Source organism: Microcaecilia unicolor, chromosome 2 (assembly GCF_901765095.1).
Source record: "Microcaecilia unicolor chromosome 2, aMicUni1.1, whole genome shotgun sequence".
Lineage (NCBI taxonomy): Eukaryota > Metazoa > Chordata > Amphibia > Gymnophiona > Siphonopidae > Microcaecilia > Microcaecilia unicolor.
In genome coordinates this window covers 442,976,935-442,989,692 of record NC_044032.1, presented here as the reverse complement: position 1 = coordinate 442,989,692, position 12,758 = coordinate 442,976,935, and the positions used below count along the sequence as shown (strand labels likewise).

Below are 12,758 nucleotides of genomic sequence, written 5' to 3'. Positions count from 1 at the left end.
TAAGTAGTAGTAGTAGTTTCCCTTTGCAGAGCCCTGCCTAATTGGGAACAGGAAGTTGCACAAAGGGAAAACTTCCATGGCTGGCAGGAGGCGAGGCTGCTTTCAAGGAGGTTTCCTTGGCTGCTTTGATCACCGATGCTGCCGAAAGTCGGACAATTGCAGGAAGAAAAGAGACGCCAGACCGCAAGAGAAGGGAAAGGCGAGAGGTAGCAAAGTACAAGGGGAAGGGTGTACATGCCAGCCAAGTGCCCACACCCTAGCAATACCTGAGCCAGGAATGGGGGGCCTGGGCTCCCAAGGTCCCATGTAGCTATGCCCCTGAATGGAACAAAACCAAAATATCTAGGGCTAAAAATTCAACATTTTGATCTAGACCTGTTTTAGAACAAATAATGCACAAAAGGTGCCCTACATGACCAGGTTACCACTAGAGGGAATCAGGTTGACCCGAAACCCCCCCCCCCCTTTACTCCTCCAGTGGTCACTGACCCCCCTCCCACCTCCCAAAGATGTGAATAAAAATAGTACTTACCAGCCTCCATGACAGCTTCAGATACTATAGCCAATTCTATTAGAACAGGAAGCATGTTCCTGGAGTAGTGTAGTGGTCAAAAGAAGGAGACCTAGGCCCATATCTCACTCTACCTGTCACACTTGTGGTGGAAACTATGAGCCCTCCAAAATTTACCAAAAACCTACTATAGCCACATATAGGTGGCCCTTCACCCATAAAGGCTATTGTAGTGGTGTACAGTTGGGGGTAGTAAGCTTTGAGTGGGTTTTGGAGGGCTCAGCAGATAAGGGGGGTAACGGTGAGATGTGTACCTGGGAGGTTTTATATGAAGTCCACAGCAGTGCTCCTTAGGGTGCCCCATTGCTCTCCTAAGAATGCTGGCTCCTCATACATCCCAATGGCTTGATTTTGTGTGTTTTGCACTTGGATGTTTTTGGTTTTTTTTTAAAATAGACCAAAAAGATAAACACACATAGCAGAAAACCACCTAGCATGTGTGCATTAAAAAAAAAGATAGACCGTTTTGCTGTTTTAAAAATGGCTATATTTCCTATTTAGATTTGGGACGTTTAGCGCAAAACATCCGAAGTCCAACTTAGACGTCATATCAAAAATGCCCCTCCGCATCAGATAAAGGTTTGCAGCTCATAAGGTCAATGGACTGAGGCAGATTCAAAAGATGTCATCAAGAGGAATCAAAATGCCTCATCGCAAAGTGGCGTCCTGACATTGGTGCCAAAATTCCTTTGTATGTGCATATATGCCCAGGAAATTTAAAGAGCTTACTTGAGTGCACAAAATACTGTTCCATATTCTCAAGTCCCTTATAGAATTATCCTAAACATATATGTTATCTTGAGATAACTGTGACCAGATTCAGTAAATAGCACTTAAACGTAGGAGGAGCGAGGAGGTGGAGAGGAGCTATAATGCAAGTTTTATGCAGTCAAAAGGAAGCCCTCTTCAAAACGCGCTGATCCATTGAGCTGATTTGTGAGCACAATTTGTTTACTGAAGGAGGCTCACCAGGCTGGAGGACTATATATATATTTTTTATAGAGGTCATCATGCTCCAGTAGAAAAGTGCTCACTCATTTGCATAATGCACATGGACAATGCAAAGACATCAGGAGATTGATCTTTAACTCAGGGCTTTCAGCCCTAGTTTCTTAAATTTTGTAACAGTACAATTTAAGAGTAATTGCTGTGATAACATGGTTTATCAGGGCTCCACACCCAAATTTGGGCACCCAAAGTTGAGTGGCCTATATAGAATCTGGGTGTGTGTGCATGCATTAAAAGATATAAATGTCTATAGATAATTTTGCTGGGGTAATTTTCAAAGTGATGGTGTGATGACTTTGAAAACTGGTGTAAGTTCTGCAGATAACAGACTTCACATCAGTTTGGGCCATTACAACGTTGTTCTGTAAATGTAAAGAAATTATGGACTTAGATAACAGATGCCCAATCAGTAATTAACTCAGTTGGGATATTGTCAAAGCTGCTTGGTGAGGGATATTAGTATAAAGAGATTCCATGTCCATTTTAACAAGAAGAATCTTATCCAAAGTAATGGACATAATTCATGTGATGAATCCTTCACAATAGAAAGAATGAGGGCTGCTGCAGGTTTTAGTAATTTGTCCGCCAAAACAGAAACAAGACTCCAGAATAGGACCATTGCCAGATCTAATAGGTCAACCTGGGAGTTCACAAATGGGCTTATGTACTGTACTTTTGGGATAAAATAGATAGCAGACAAATGATGATGAGGAACATCTAAAGCAAAAAATATTGGTTATATGTCAACAAACTATACAATTGCCAATATTATACCCTTAATAAAAATTGGTAAGACAGTTTGACAAGGTGGAAACAAAAATGGTGGCATGCTTCTAATGCTTTCCTTCTCATTGAGGGTTGTTTGCTTATTCTTCCTAATACATAGCTATATAACTGTAACTCTTTGTTAAGTACACCATATTATGTCAGCTGGCACACATTAAAAGTTAATTATTTCCCATAGTTTTCTCTCTGCCATCATTCAGTAATATTAATTCTCACCTAAAGGGGCAGATTCTTCAACAGGAGAAAGGGTTTTCTCTCAAGGTCCAATATGTATAGCCCAAAGCTTGCCAAAAGTACACCAAATCTCTGATGAGATATCCACCTTTTCTGATCTCCCACCAACATCCAGACCCTTTCCAAACCCTCAATCATGTCCATCCTTCTGACCCCCTAATATCCAGACCCAATGCTCCAACAGATTGACCCTTCAGGTTCCCCTTCCCCCAGAATTCACATCCCTTATGACCCCCCTTAGACAAGGACCCCATCTCCCAATTCTATTTCCAGCTCTTATTTGGGATCCCTGATAACTAGTGGGGAGCAGGCGAGTGACCCCCAGCTGATCCTGCTCCATTTAAATCATGGGTTCAAACATACTTGGCCACACAATTAAGATTATTTTTAGTATGTAAGGCATGCTTTACACATGAAAAATGCCTTCTAAAATTCCTCCTCTCTCTCTCTCTATATATATATATGAAAAAATAGGCTGAATTAGGTGAAGGGTATGACATTATGTGCAGAGATCTACTGGTCAGTATTCAGCTGGTGATGGTTTGCATCAATTTCTACTAGCACATGCAGGTACAAAACTCCTCCCTCAGAACAGGTGCTTTTGGGGTAGGCTGTTTCATATAGGTGCAACCCTATCTAGGTACCCTGTTAAAAAAAACTGCCCTCCACAAGTCCAGCTCCTTTGTTCTGCATTTTATCCATTCTCTGACCAGGCTACTCTAATGCTTTGTAATGCATATAATTGCTTGTGCAATCACATGGTGCATAGGGGTGAAAGTGATTACTGATAAAGATACTGGCTTTCATTCTTTGGAAAAAAAACCCTTTGAGTGGCTAGACACAACAGTTAATGAATATGCCTGGCTGCAAAGAAAAGTCAGGACCACCCTTTGTAGTATCTAACATTTGAGTTATTACTGCACACTCCATCACTGTTCACTAACAACAAAGGGACTGCTTTGTTGCATCTCCAGGGAAGCATTTAATTGGGGAACGGAGAAAAACAGCCATAAAGCAGTGTAGGAAAACAGAGCTAAGAACCTATAAAACTTTCTGAAGTCTAGCTGTATGAAATGAAAGATGACAGGGTTCTGTGTGTCAGTGCAGTGTTGCTGTAGGGAAATTTTCAGGACGGCAGAAACACAAATGGAAGAAAAGATTGCTAAAAAGGTGAAGCGAGGAAACATGACTTTTTTTCAGATCTATCAGTAAATAGAGGAAGACCAGAGGTATGTGGGGGGAGGTATGTGTGTGTCGGCAGAGGCATAACGAGGGCGTGGACGTCCTGAACTGCCCCCCCCCCCCCCACAGGGATGGCCAAATTTCAAGAGAATGGAGGGGAATGGAGGAGTGGCCTAGCGGTTAAAGCACTGGTCTTGCAATCTAGGGGTGGCCAGTTCATAAGTACATAAGTACAAAAGTACGTAAGTAAAGCAACACTGGGAAAAGACCAAAGGTCCATCGAGCCCAGCATCCTGTCCACGATAGCAGCAAATCCAGGCCAAGGGCAGCTGATGAGCTTCCCAAACATACAAACACTCTATACATGTTATTCCTGGAATTGTGGATTTTTCCCAAGTCCATTTAGTAGTGGTTTATGGACTTGGCCTTTAGGAAACCGTCTAACCCCTTTTTAAACTCTCCTAAGCTAACCGCCTTCAACACGTTCTCTGGCAACAAATTCCAGAGTTTAATTATGCGTTGGGTGAAGAAAAATTTTCTCCGATTTGTTTTAAATTTACTACATTGTAGTTTCATTGCATGCCCCCTAGTCCTAGTATTTTTAGAAAGCGTGAACAGACGCTTCACATCCACCTGTTCCACTCCACTCAATATTTTATATACCTCTATTATGTCTCCCCTCAGCCGTCTCTTCTCCAAGCTGAAAAGCCCTAGCCTCCTTAGTCTTTCTTCATAGGGAAGTCATCGCATCCCCGCTATCATTTTAGTCGCCCTTCGCTGCACCTTTTCCAATTCTACTATATCTTTCTTGAGATGCGGCGACCAGAATTGAACATAGTACTCAAGGTGCGGTCGCACCATGGAGCGATACAACGGCATTATAACATCCTCACACCTGTTTTCCATACCTTTCCTAATAATACCCAACATTCTATTCGCTTTCCTAGCCGCAGCAGCACACTGAGCAGAAGGTTTCAGTGTATTATCGATGACGACACCCAGATCCTTTTCTTGGTCTGTAACTCCTAATGTGGAACCTTGCATGATGTAGCTATAATTCGGGTTCTTTTTTCCCACATGCATCACCTTGCACTTGCTCACATTAAACGTCACCTGCCATTTAGCCGCCCAGTCTCCCAGTCTCGTAAGGTCCTTCTGTAATTTTTCACAATCCTGTCACGACTTAACGACTTTGAATAACTTTGTGTCAATTCTCACTGTTGTTACTTGTGATCCAAAATCTACATAAATAAAGAGTGTGTCAGAGGCATAGCAGCCATGGACATCCTTCTCACAGAAACATCCAGGCATGGACATCCTTCTCACAAATATCCACATTTTGGACAGGACGGAGACAGAAATATTATCCAGTATACTTGAATGTAACTCACCTTGAGCTACTACTGAAAAAGGCAAAGGACATCCTCAACTGCCATCGCGGAGGCATAGCAAAGGACATCCTTCACCCATACTAAAAAAAAAAAAGACAAAAGTTTTTAAAATTGTTTTTTTTTTCGGGGTGGGAGGTGGTTAGTGACCACTGCATGCTCTTTTCCATTCAGTTAGTGCATCAGTTAGTCCACTGCAGTGCACCCTAGGGTGCCCAGTTGGTGTCCTGGCATGTCAGGGGAACCAGTGCACTACGAATGCTGGCTCCTCCCATGACCAAATGACTTGGATTTTGTCATTTTTGAGATGGGCGTCCTCGGTTTCCATTATCGCCGAAAACCGGGGATGACCATCTCTAAGATCGACCTAAATGTTGAGATTTGGGCATCCCCGACTGTATTATCGAAACGAAAGATGGACGCTCATCTTGTTTCGATAATATGGGTTTCCCCGCCCCTTCACCAGGACGTCCTTAGAGATGGTCCTCCCTGTTTGATTATGCCCCTCTATGGTACAGAGCTTTGTGAATAGATGTTATAAAGCTGGGGTGATGCAGAATACTACAGGTGACCCTTGTATGGTTATCTCCCAAGAAGGTGAAATGCAAATCAGGAAGATCAAAAAGACTGCCCTGGTTAAGGTGAGATCTGTAACAACTGGTTACACTCAGTGGGTGGCAGCTAAAACATCAGCAGTGTGGATAGATACCAGGGCAGACTGGATAGGTCAGATGGTCTTTTTTCCATTATGTACTACTAGTAAAAAAGGTCCATTTCTTAACGCAATGAAACGGGCACTAGCAATGTAATGAGTTTCTGCCATTAATGTTTCCACTGTTGTATTCTGAATATACTGTAATTGTTGTTTACCTGTGTAAGATTTCTTTATATACAATATTTTTTGTGTAAACTGTGTTACAATGTGGTAAAAGGTTTCCTTGTTCAGGCCCTTCAATCAGTTTAACAATCACATCAGAAGAGCTCCTTACTCGTGAGAATGCAACATACAGTTGCCCATGTGAGAGACTGAGAGTGACAGTGTGTTTTACAGACAGTGTAAGAGAGAGATACACAGAGTGATTGAGTGTGTGTATGTGTGTGTGTGTGTGATGTCTGTGTGTTTGATGTGTGTGAGTGACAAAGTGATTAAATGTTTGTCTTCCCTTCCGTTCTGTGCACTTGCCTCCACTGATGTTTGTACCTCCCTGTATATGATTGTTTGTTAGAGATTCAATCCACTCCACTTCCCTCCTCCAAGTTCCATTCTATCTGATTGGTTCTTTGTTCCTGTGACATCGCGTTTGTTTGTTTGGCAACTATGCAGCATTCCGTTTCCTTGACATGAGGGCGGGGACAGTGAGAGCCAATGAAACGCTGAACTATAGACTTAAGAACCCTACACTGCCAAAGTGCCACGGAGTCAGCTTCAGAATGTTAGAGGTGTTTTTTATTATATAGGATATAGGATGTTACTGAGAAGTTAGTGGATTATTCAACAGTATGTGATCATTTTCTGTATTTAAATACACCAGTGCCATGGTTTAAAATGGGGTATACATTTTTGGATAATTTTGTTTCACTTCCTAGCATACCAAAATTAGCTCACATTAAAATGAAATTTTGCACACTAATGTGTTTAGTGCATGCTTTTTCATTTCAAGGCAAACTAAAATGCATATTAAAATTAAACAAAACAAGCTGAAAAGTGCATGCTCAAAGTTTTCTCACAAAATTGTGTTTTGCTGAGGGAGGCTTGATTTGAGGGGGAATATGAGACTGAGTAAATGGACTGAGGGGTATGGAGAGCCAAGAGGGCTGAGTCAGTGGTAGAGGTTGTAGTAGTGGGGGGGGGGGGAGGGGGAGTTAAGTGAGTGAGTTGATGGAATACTGATAAGGGCAAGAGCTGAGTGAGTGGATGAGGACAATGTCTGGCAGAGGGATGATTGAGTAAGTGAACAGATGGGGGTTAGGTGTGGTAAAGGACTCTATGAGTGGATAAAAGGTAAAGAGTGGAAAGGGATTGTGAGTGCTGAGGGAGCTGAGTGCATAGGGGACATATGAGGGTTTGGGAGGGCTGAATGAGCACAAAGGAAGCTGATTGAGCACTATGGGTGTATAGTGGAGGGGAGGGACGAGGTGCAGAAGGAGGGGGTATAGGGCTTGTTAAAAACTCATTAGAGCTAAGTGCATACGTTTTTACTCAGAAGTTCACTGAACTCTTAAATTTAGGAGCATAGAAAGAGTGTGGTAACAGGTGGATTTAGGACAGAGAAAAAGTTAGGAGTTTATCACTGATTTTCAACACTAGGCTCATAAATTAGGTCATAAATCTAGGCAAATAAATGACAGGCTTCAATTTATGAGCATAACTTTTAAGTTCATAAATTAAGATGAATTTTCAGCTGAAAGTTATGATCCTAAGTTTGACTGAAAATAGAGCACAGATGTATGAGCCTAACTTAGGGGACCTTTTACCAGGGGTGTAGCCAGACTTCGGCAGGAGGGGGGTCCAGAGCCCGAGGTGAGGGGGCACATTTTAGCCCCCCCCCCCGGTGCTGCCGACCCCCCCCCATTTTTGACCTCCCTGCCGCCGCCACCACCTTTGACCCCCCACCAGCGCCAACTCTTTTGACCCCCTCTTCCCGTCGCCGCCAACCCTCCCCCGCCGCCGGGTACCTTTGCTGGCGGGAGTCCCCAACCCCCACCAGCCGAAGTCCTCTACTCAGGCGCGGCCGCGTTGCTGATTTGCAAGGACAAGCTTCTGTTTCTGTGAAGAAACAGAAACAGAAGCCTACCTACCCTTGCAGATCAGCAACGTGGCCGCGCCGGAGAAGAGGACTTCAGCTGGTGGCGGTTGTGGACCCCCACCAGCAAAGGTACCCGACGGCGGCAGGGGAGGGTTGATGGCAAGAAGGGGGGTCGAAGGGGTTGGTGGCGGGGGGGGGGCCAGGGCCAAATCTACGGGGGCCCATGCCCCCATAACCTCACGTAGCTACGCCCCTGCCTTTTACTAAAGGGCTGCCTGTTGCCGTGCGCCAATCCGGAACTACGACCAGGCTACTGCAGGAGCCTGCTGGTAGTTCCCACCCCCCAGTGCACGCCATTTCTGATGCTACAAAAGTATTTCAATTTTTGTAGTGCCAATGTTTACCCAGCGGTAATCGGGTACCACTGTGCACTGCCCAGTTACTGTCAAGTTAGCATGGTAGCCCTAACCACCACCTCAGTGGGTGACGGTAAGTGCTCCCCCCGAAATGGCTGCGTGGCAAGTGGTTCACTTACCACATGGTCATTTCTTTTCCAGCAAATAAGACAGCCTTTTACCTGCGCGCATCAAAAACACATTTAAATGCTAGTGCAGGTCCCCTTTTTACTGCAGCTTGGTAAAAGGACCCCTTAGGGACATAAAGTTAGGAGCTCAGGGGTAGGTACACAGTCGGCAGTAGTGAGTGTTCTGCTGAGCACTGATGGCTTCATGCCAGGATATTCAATGCTGGCCCTTGTCCGGGCTCCAGCATTGAATATCCGGGCATATAGCCGGTTAAGTGCGATGTTCAGCACTTAACCGGCTAAGAAGAACTGCATAAAGATAGAACCTTAACACAACTCAATTTGTAATTCTGTTACCCGGAAATGGCAACCGCCATGACGGCAAATGTAAGCCACATTGAGCCTGCAAATTGGTGGGAAAATGTGGGATACAAATGCTATAAATAAATAAATAAATAAATAAATAAATAAATAAATAAATAAATAAATAAAATAAAACTGTGTTTTATGCAGTCCTATTTATGCGGTAATCTTAGCCAGTCAAGTGCTGAATGTTGGCACTTAACCGTCTAAGTGCTGACTTCACCTTCAGAACATCCAAAAATAGCCATTTCGGTTTGGGTGCTAACCAGGCATTTTCAGTGGTACTATCTGGTTAAGTGCCACTGAATAAGCCCAGTTAGCCCCAGACAAGAGATATAAACAGCCAGGAGCCATTTCTGGCCATTTAAATCACTTTGACTACTGATCCCTCAGCATTTTCTTTTTTTTAAATTTTTTATTTATACTTTATTCAAATTTACATTTATGCAATACAACATAAATCGATCAAGAAAAAGATAAAGAAAATTCAATTCAAAGCGGAAATTATCCAACATTATATCGACCACAAATTATGATCCAAGATCTAGGAAAATAACTAAAATCAAAAAACAATCAATTTAAGTGAACAGAGAGAGGTGACGGAAAATCGCAGCCGAATAGCGCCTAATACAGTGCCTATTACAACATTATTCTTTAGAGGTAATAAATTCTTGTAATTTTTCTGGGTCAAAGAAAATATATGATATAGAATCAATGGTGATAAGACATTTACAGGGAAACCTCAATTGAAAGGTTCCACCTAAGCGGAGAACTCTTTCTTTTAGTAACAGGAAAACTTTTCTTCTTCTCTGGGTATCCTTGGAAAAGTCTGGAAAAATCTGTATTTTTGACCCAAGAAAAGTGGAGTTCATGTGGCGAAAATAAAGTCTCAAGATGTTATTACGATCTGTTTGCAGAGCAAATGTAACAAGCAGTGTGGTTCTCTCAGTTATGACCTCCATAGAACTTTCTAGGAAGTCAGTTAAATTTGTAGCAGCTTGAGGATTTTGAGGAATATCACCCCTTCTTGCACCAGAAATATATTGTACTCTAATAATAGGAGGGAATCCCTCAGAGGGGACACCCAATATCTCATGCACATATTTCCTCAACATTTCCAGTGCTGGGATGAGTGGAGATTTTGGAAAGTTAAGAAAACGTAAGTTATTTATGCGAATTTGGTTTTCAAGGAAATCTATTTTACGCTGCTGAAAGTTGAAACTTTTCATCAACATTTCTGTTGAAGATTTCACTGCTTTAAAGTCATTGTCCAAAACATTCATTTTAGTTGTATGCTCTGCAACTTTAAGAGAAATATCTTTTTGAGTTTGCTTTACCTCTGCCAGTTCTCCCGTTAGGATTCGGGCAATCTGTTGTACGTTTGAGTTTAGGCCTTGTATCGCTTCCCATAAAACTTCTAGGGTGATAGCTGTAGGTCTTTTCAAATCTCCCAGCACGACAGAGGACACACTCAGATTCACTGCAGGCAATACACTCGCCTGCATCGGTGTTCCTTCTGGCGTTGAGGAAGCAGTGGGGTCTCCTCAAACAAGCGCTGGGGACCGACTTCCGGATACCTCGCTCCGTTCCACCACTGAATCCTGCCTCTCTCCTGGCCTTGGGGGTACAGCCATTGGGGGAGGACTCAACGAGGCTCCCTCGGCGCTCAGGTCAGTGAGATTGTCCGGACCACCCGTAGCAAAACCGCCAGCTCCCGTCGTCAGCAATCCCACTTCTGCCAGAGTCATCTGCCGCAACGGAGCTGGTTCCACCCTGCGCGCGGAGACAAGTGCACTGGGTTTACCCTTTCGCTTCCCCATAGCGGTAAGCGAATCTCCGTGTGCAAGTTTCAATGGAGAAAGGAGAGAGCTCGACGCACGTCTGTTCAACTAGACGCCATCTTGGATCTCAGGCGAGGTGATCCCTCAGCATTTTCTGAATATTGGGCCTCATGACTCTAAGGGGTATGTTTACTAAGGCGCATTAGCATTTTTAAAGCGCCTTTAAAGTTAAGGCACATTAAACGCTATTGCGCCTATACATTCCTATGGGCTCATTAGTGTTTAATGTGCATCAACTATTAACGCGCATTAAAAACGCTAACGCACCTATAGTGCACCTTAGTAAACATACCCCTAACATTTTTTTCTTGATTGGTGACTCTTAACTCAGAGCCCAGGAAAAAGATCTTGAAGTTACTATGGAAAGTACATGTAAATGTAAGCGTCTAAATTCCTTGGCATAATTTTCAAAGCAGGCGTATAGGCATATTTGTATTTTGAAAATTTGCCAAAGCCTACACAGGGACAAGCATGCATGTAATTTTTAGTAATGTTTCCTGGCTTATTGACCTTCTTTTTCTTCCTCTTGATTGCAGCATTATGGAACTTTACAAGCACCAAGGACCATCATCTCTCACTTCAGATTGGGGATGTGGTACACATCTTGCAGATGTGTGAAGGTAAGAAGGCCTCTGCTTATTTCTTGTATTTAAAACATTCTTAATTATTTTTTAACTTTATTTTCTAACGTTTTTGAAATATTTAGCAAGCATACAACATACGTGTTAAGGTAGTTCAGAACAGTGCACAAAAAAAAAAAAAAAAAAATCCAAAAGCTTGAATCAAGAAATCAATAATAACAATACTCTTTCTGAAACTAAAGTCCAAACATAAGAGGTGGAGGTATATAGAAGGAATAAAGAACATTATTTATCAAGAGATCATTAAGGAAAGGACTTTAGGCTAGCAGAACTTTAAATTTAGATCTGTAAAAATTTCTAGATTCCAGATATGGGCATTTCCAGATTTGGCTAAAGTTACCCAGAGAAGACTTCAGCAATTTTTTTTATTACAACCTAGGGTCAAACTGACTGAGGCATGTTTCTTGTTGAAATATCCTTGTAGATGTATATTATATCATGAAAATGTTGTTTGCTTGTTTTTGTTGTTGATGTTGTTTCATTTTTTGAGCCATCCCAACTTTCTTTTTACCTGATATATCTCCTGTGAACACAGCAGAGAGGGTTCTCTTCATGTTCAGGTATACGCTGCATATGTCTAGTAGCGCTATAGAAATGATGAGTAGTAGTAGTAGAAGGTTCTAAAAGGTAATAAGGCCTCTTAAGCCTTGGAGCCTTATTGAAAGTGGTTGTACCTGGTAAAACATCCTTAATTACCAAAGTTTAAAAAAATACTTAACAATTTGAAAAATATGTTTTTCTGTCTATTGTTGTATATCATTGCCAAAGGGAATTAATTTTAAAAGGGTTTGTATTATCCCAGCAGCATCTGAGGAAATCCAGATTCTACAAGGTTGATTTATATATCTGTGCCATTCTCATACAGCTAAGCACTGACACTGAGCAGGGACTTCTTAAAGATTGGAGGTCTGACCATAGCAACAAGTGTATGCCTTTGATCCAGCCACATTTTTTAAGATTTATGTTGATTTTAATAAAATATGAAGAGAGAACTTAGAACAGGTCTGTAGGAACCTGTGATTTTAGCACAGAATTTGTGCATAGAAAGTTCCACCAGGTTCCTCCCATGAAAAGTATAAAACAGAAGCCACAGATCTCAATGGTTGCCATTCAGAAGGGTACTTTTCATTGAGTGGGATATATATATATATATAAACAGGGGAAACACTGTCATATCTGGAAAGACCATGTGTCAATCTAACTGCTATATTCCGCACTGTCTGAAGTCTTTTAAATGAATGTTTGGTATTGCCCAAGTACACTACATTACAATAATCAAATGATGAAAATATCAATGAATGAACCAACAAACTGAGCCAAATCAAAAAATTTACTTATAAAGCGTGCTTTTTTCATCATAAAAAAACATTTTTTATAACCGAGTTTATATGACATTCTAGTGAGTTAGAACAATCCAAATAAACACCCAAAATTGTAATGACTGGAGAAAGAGTAAAAACTGAGTTATTAATTG

The 12,758-nt window shown here is 42.0% G+C and overlaps 1 protein-coding gene across 1 annotated transcript in view; it reads left to right on the top strand.

The window, feature by feature from the left end:
• Positions 1-12,758, top strand: part of LOC115461208 (dedicator of cytokinesis protein 2-like) — a 1,592,043-nt gene that overhangs the window by 78,347 nt on the left and 1,500,938 nt on the right. The window contains 1 exon segment of the mRNA XM_030190877.1: positions 11,180-11,263. Within this exon segment, the coding sequence (XP_030046737.1) occupies positions 11,180-11,263 (84 nt within the window).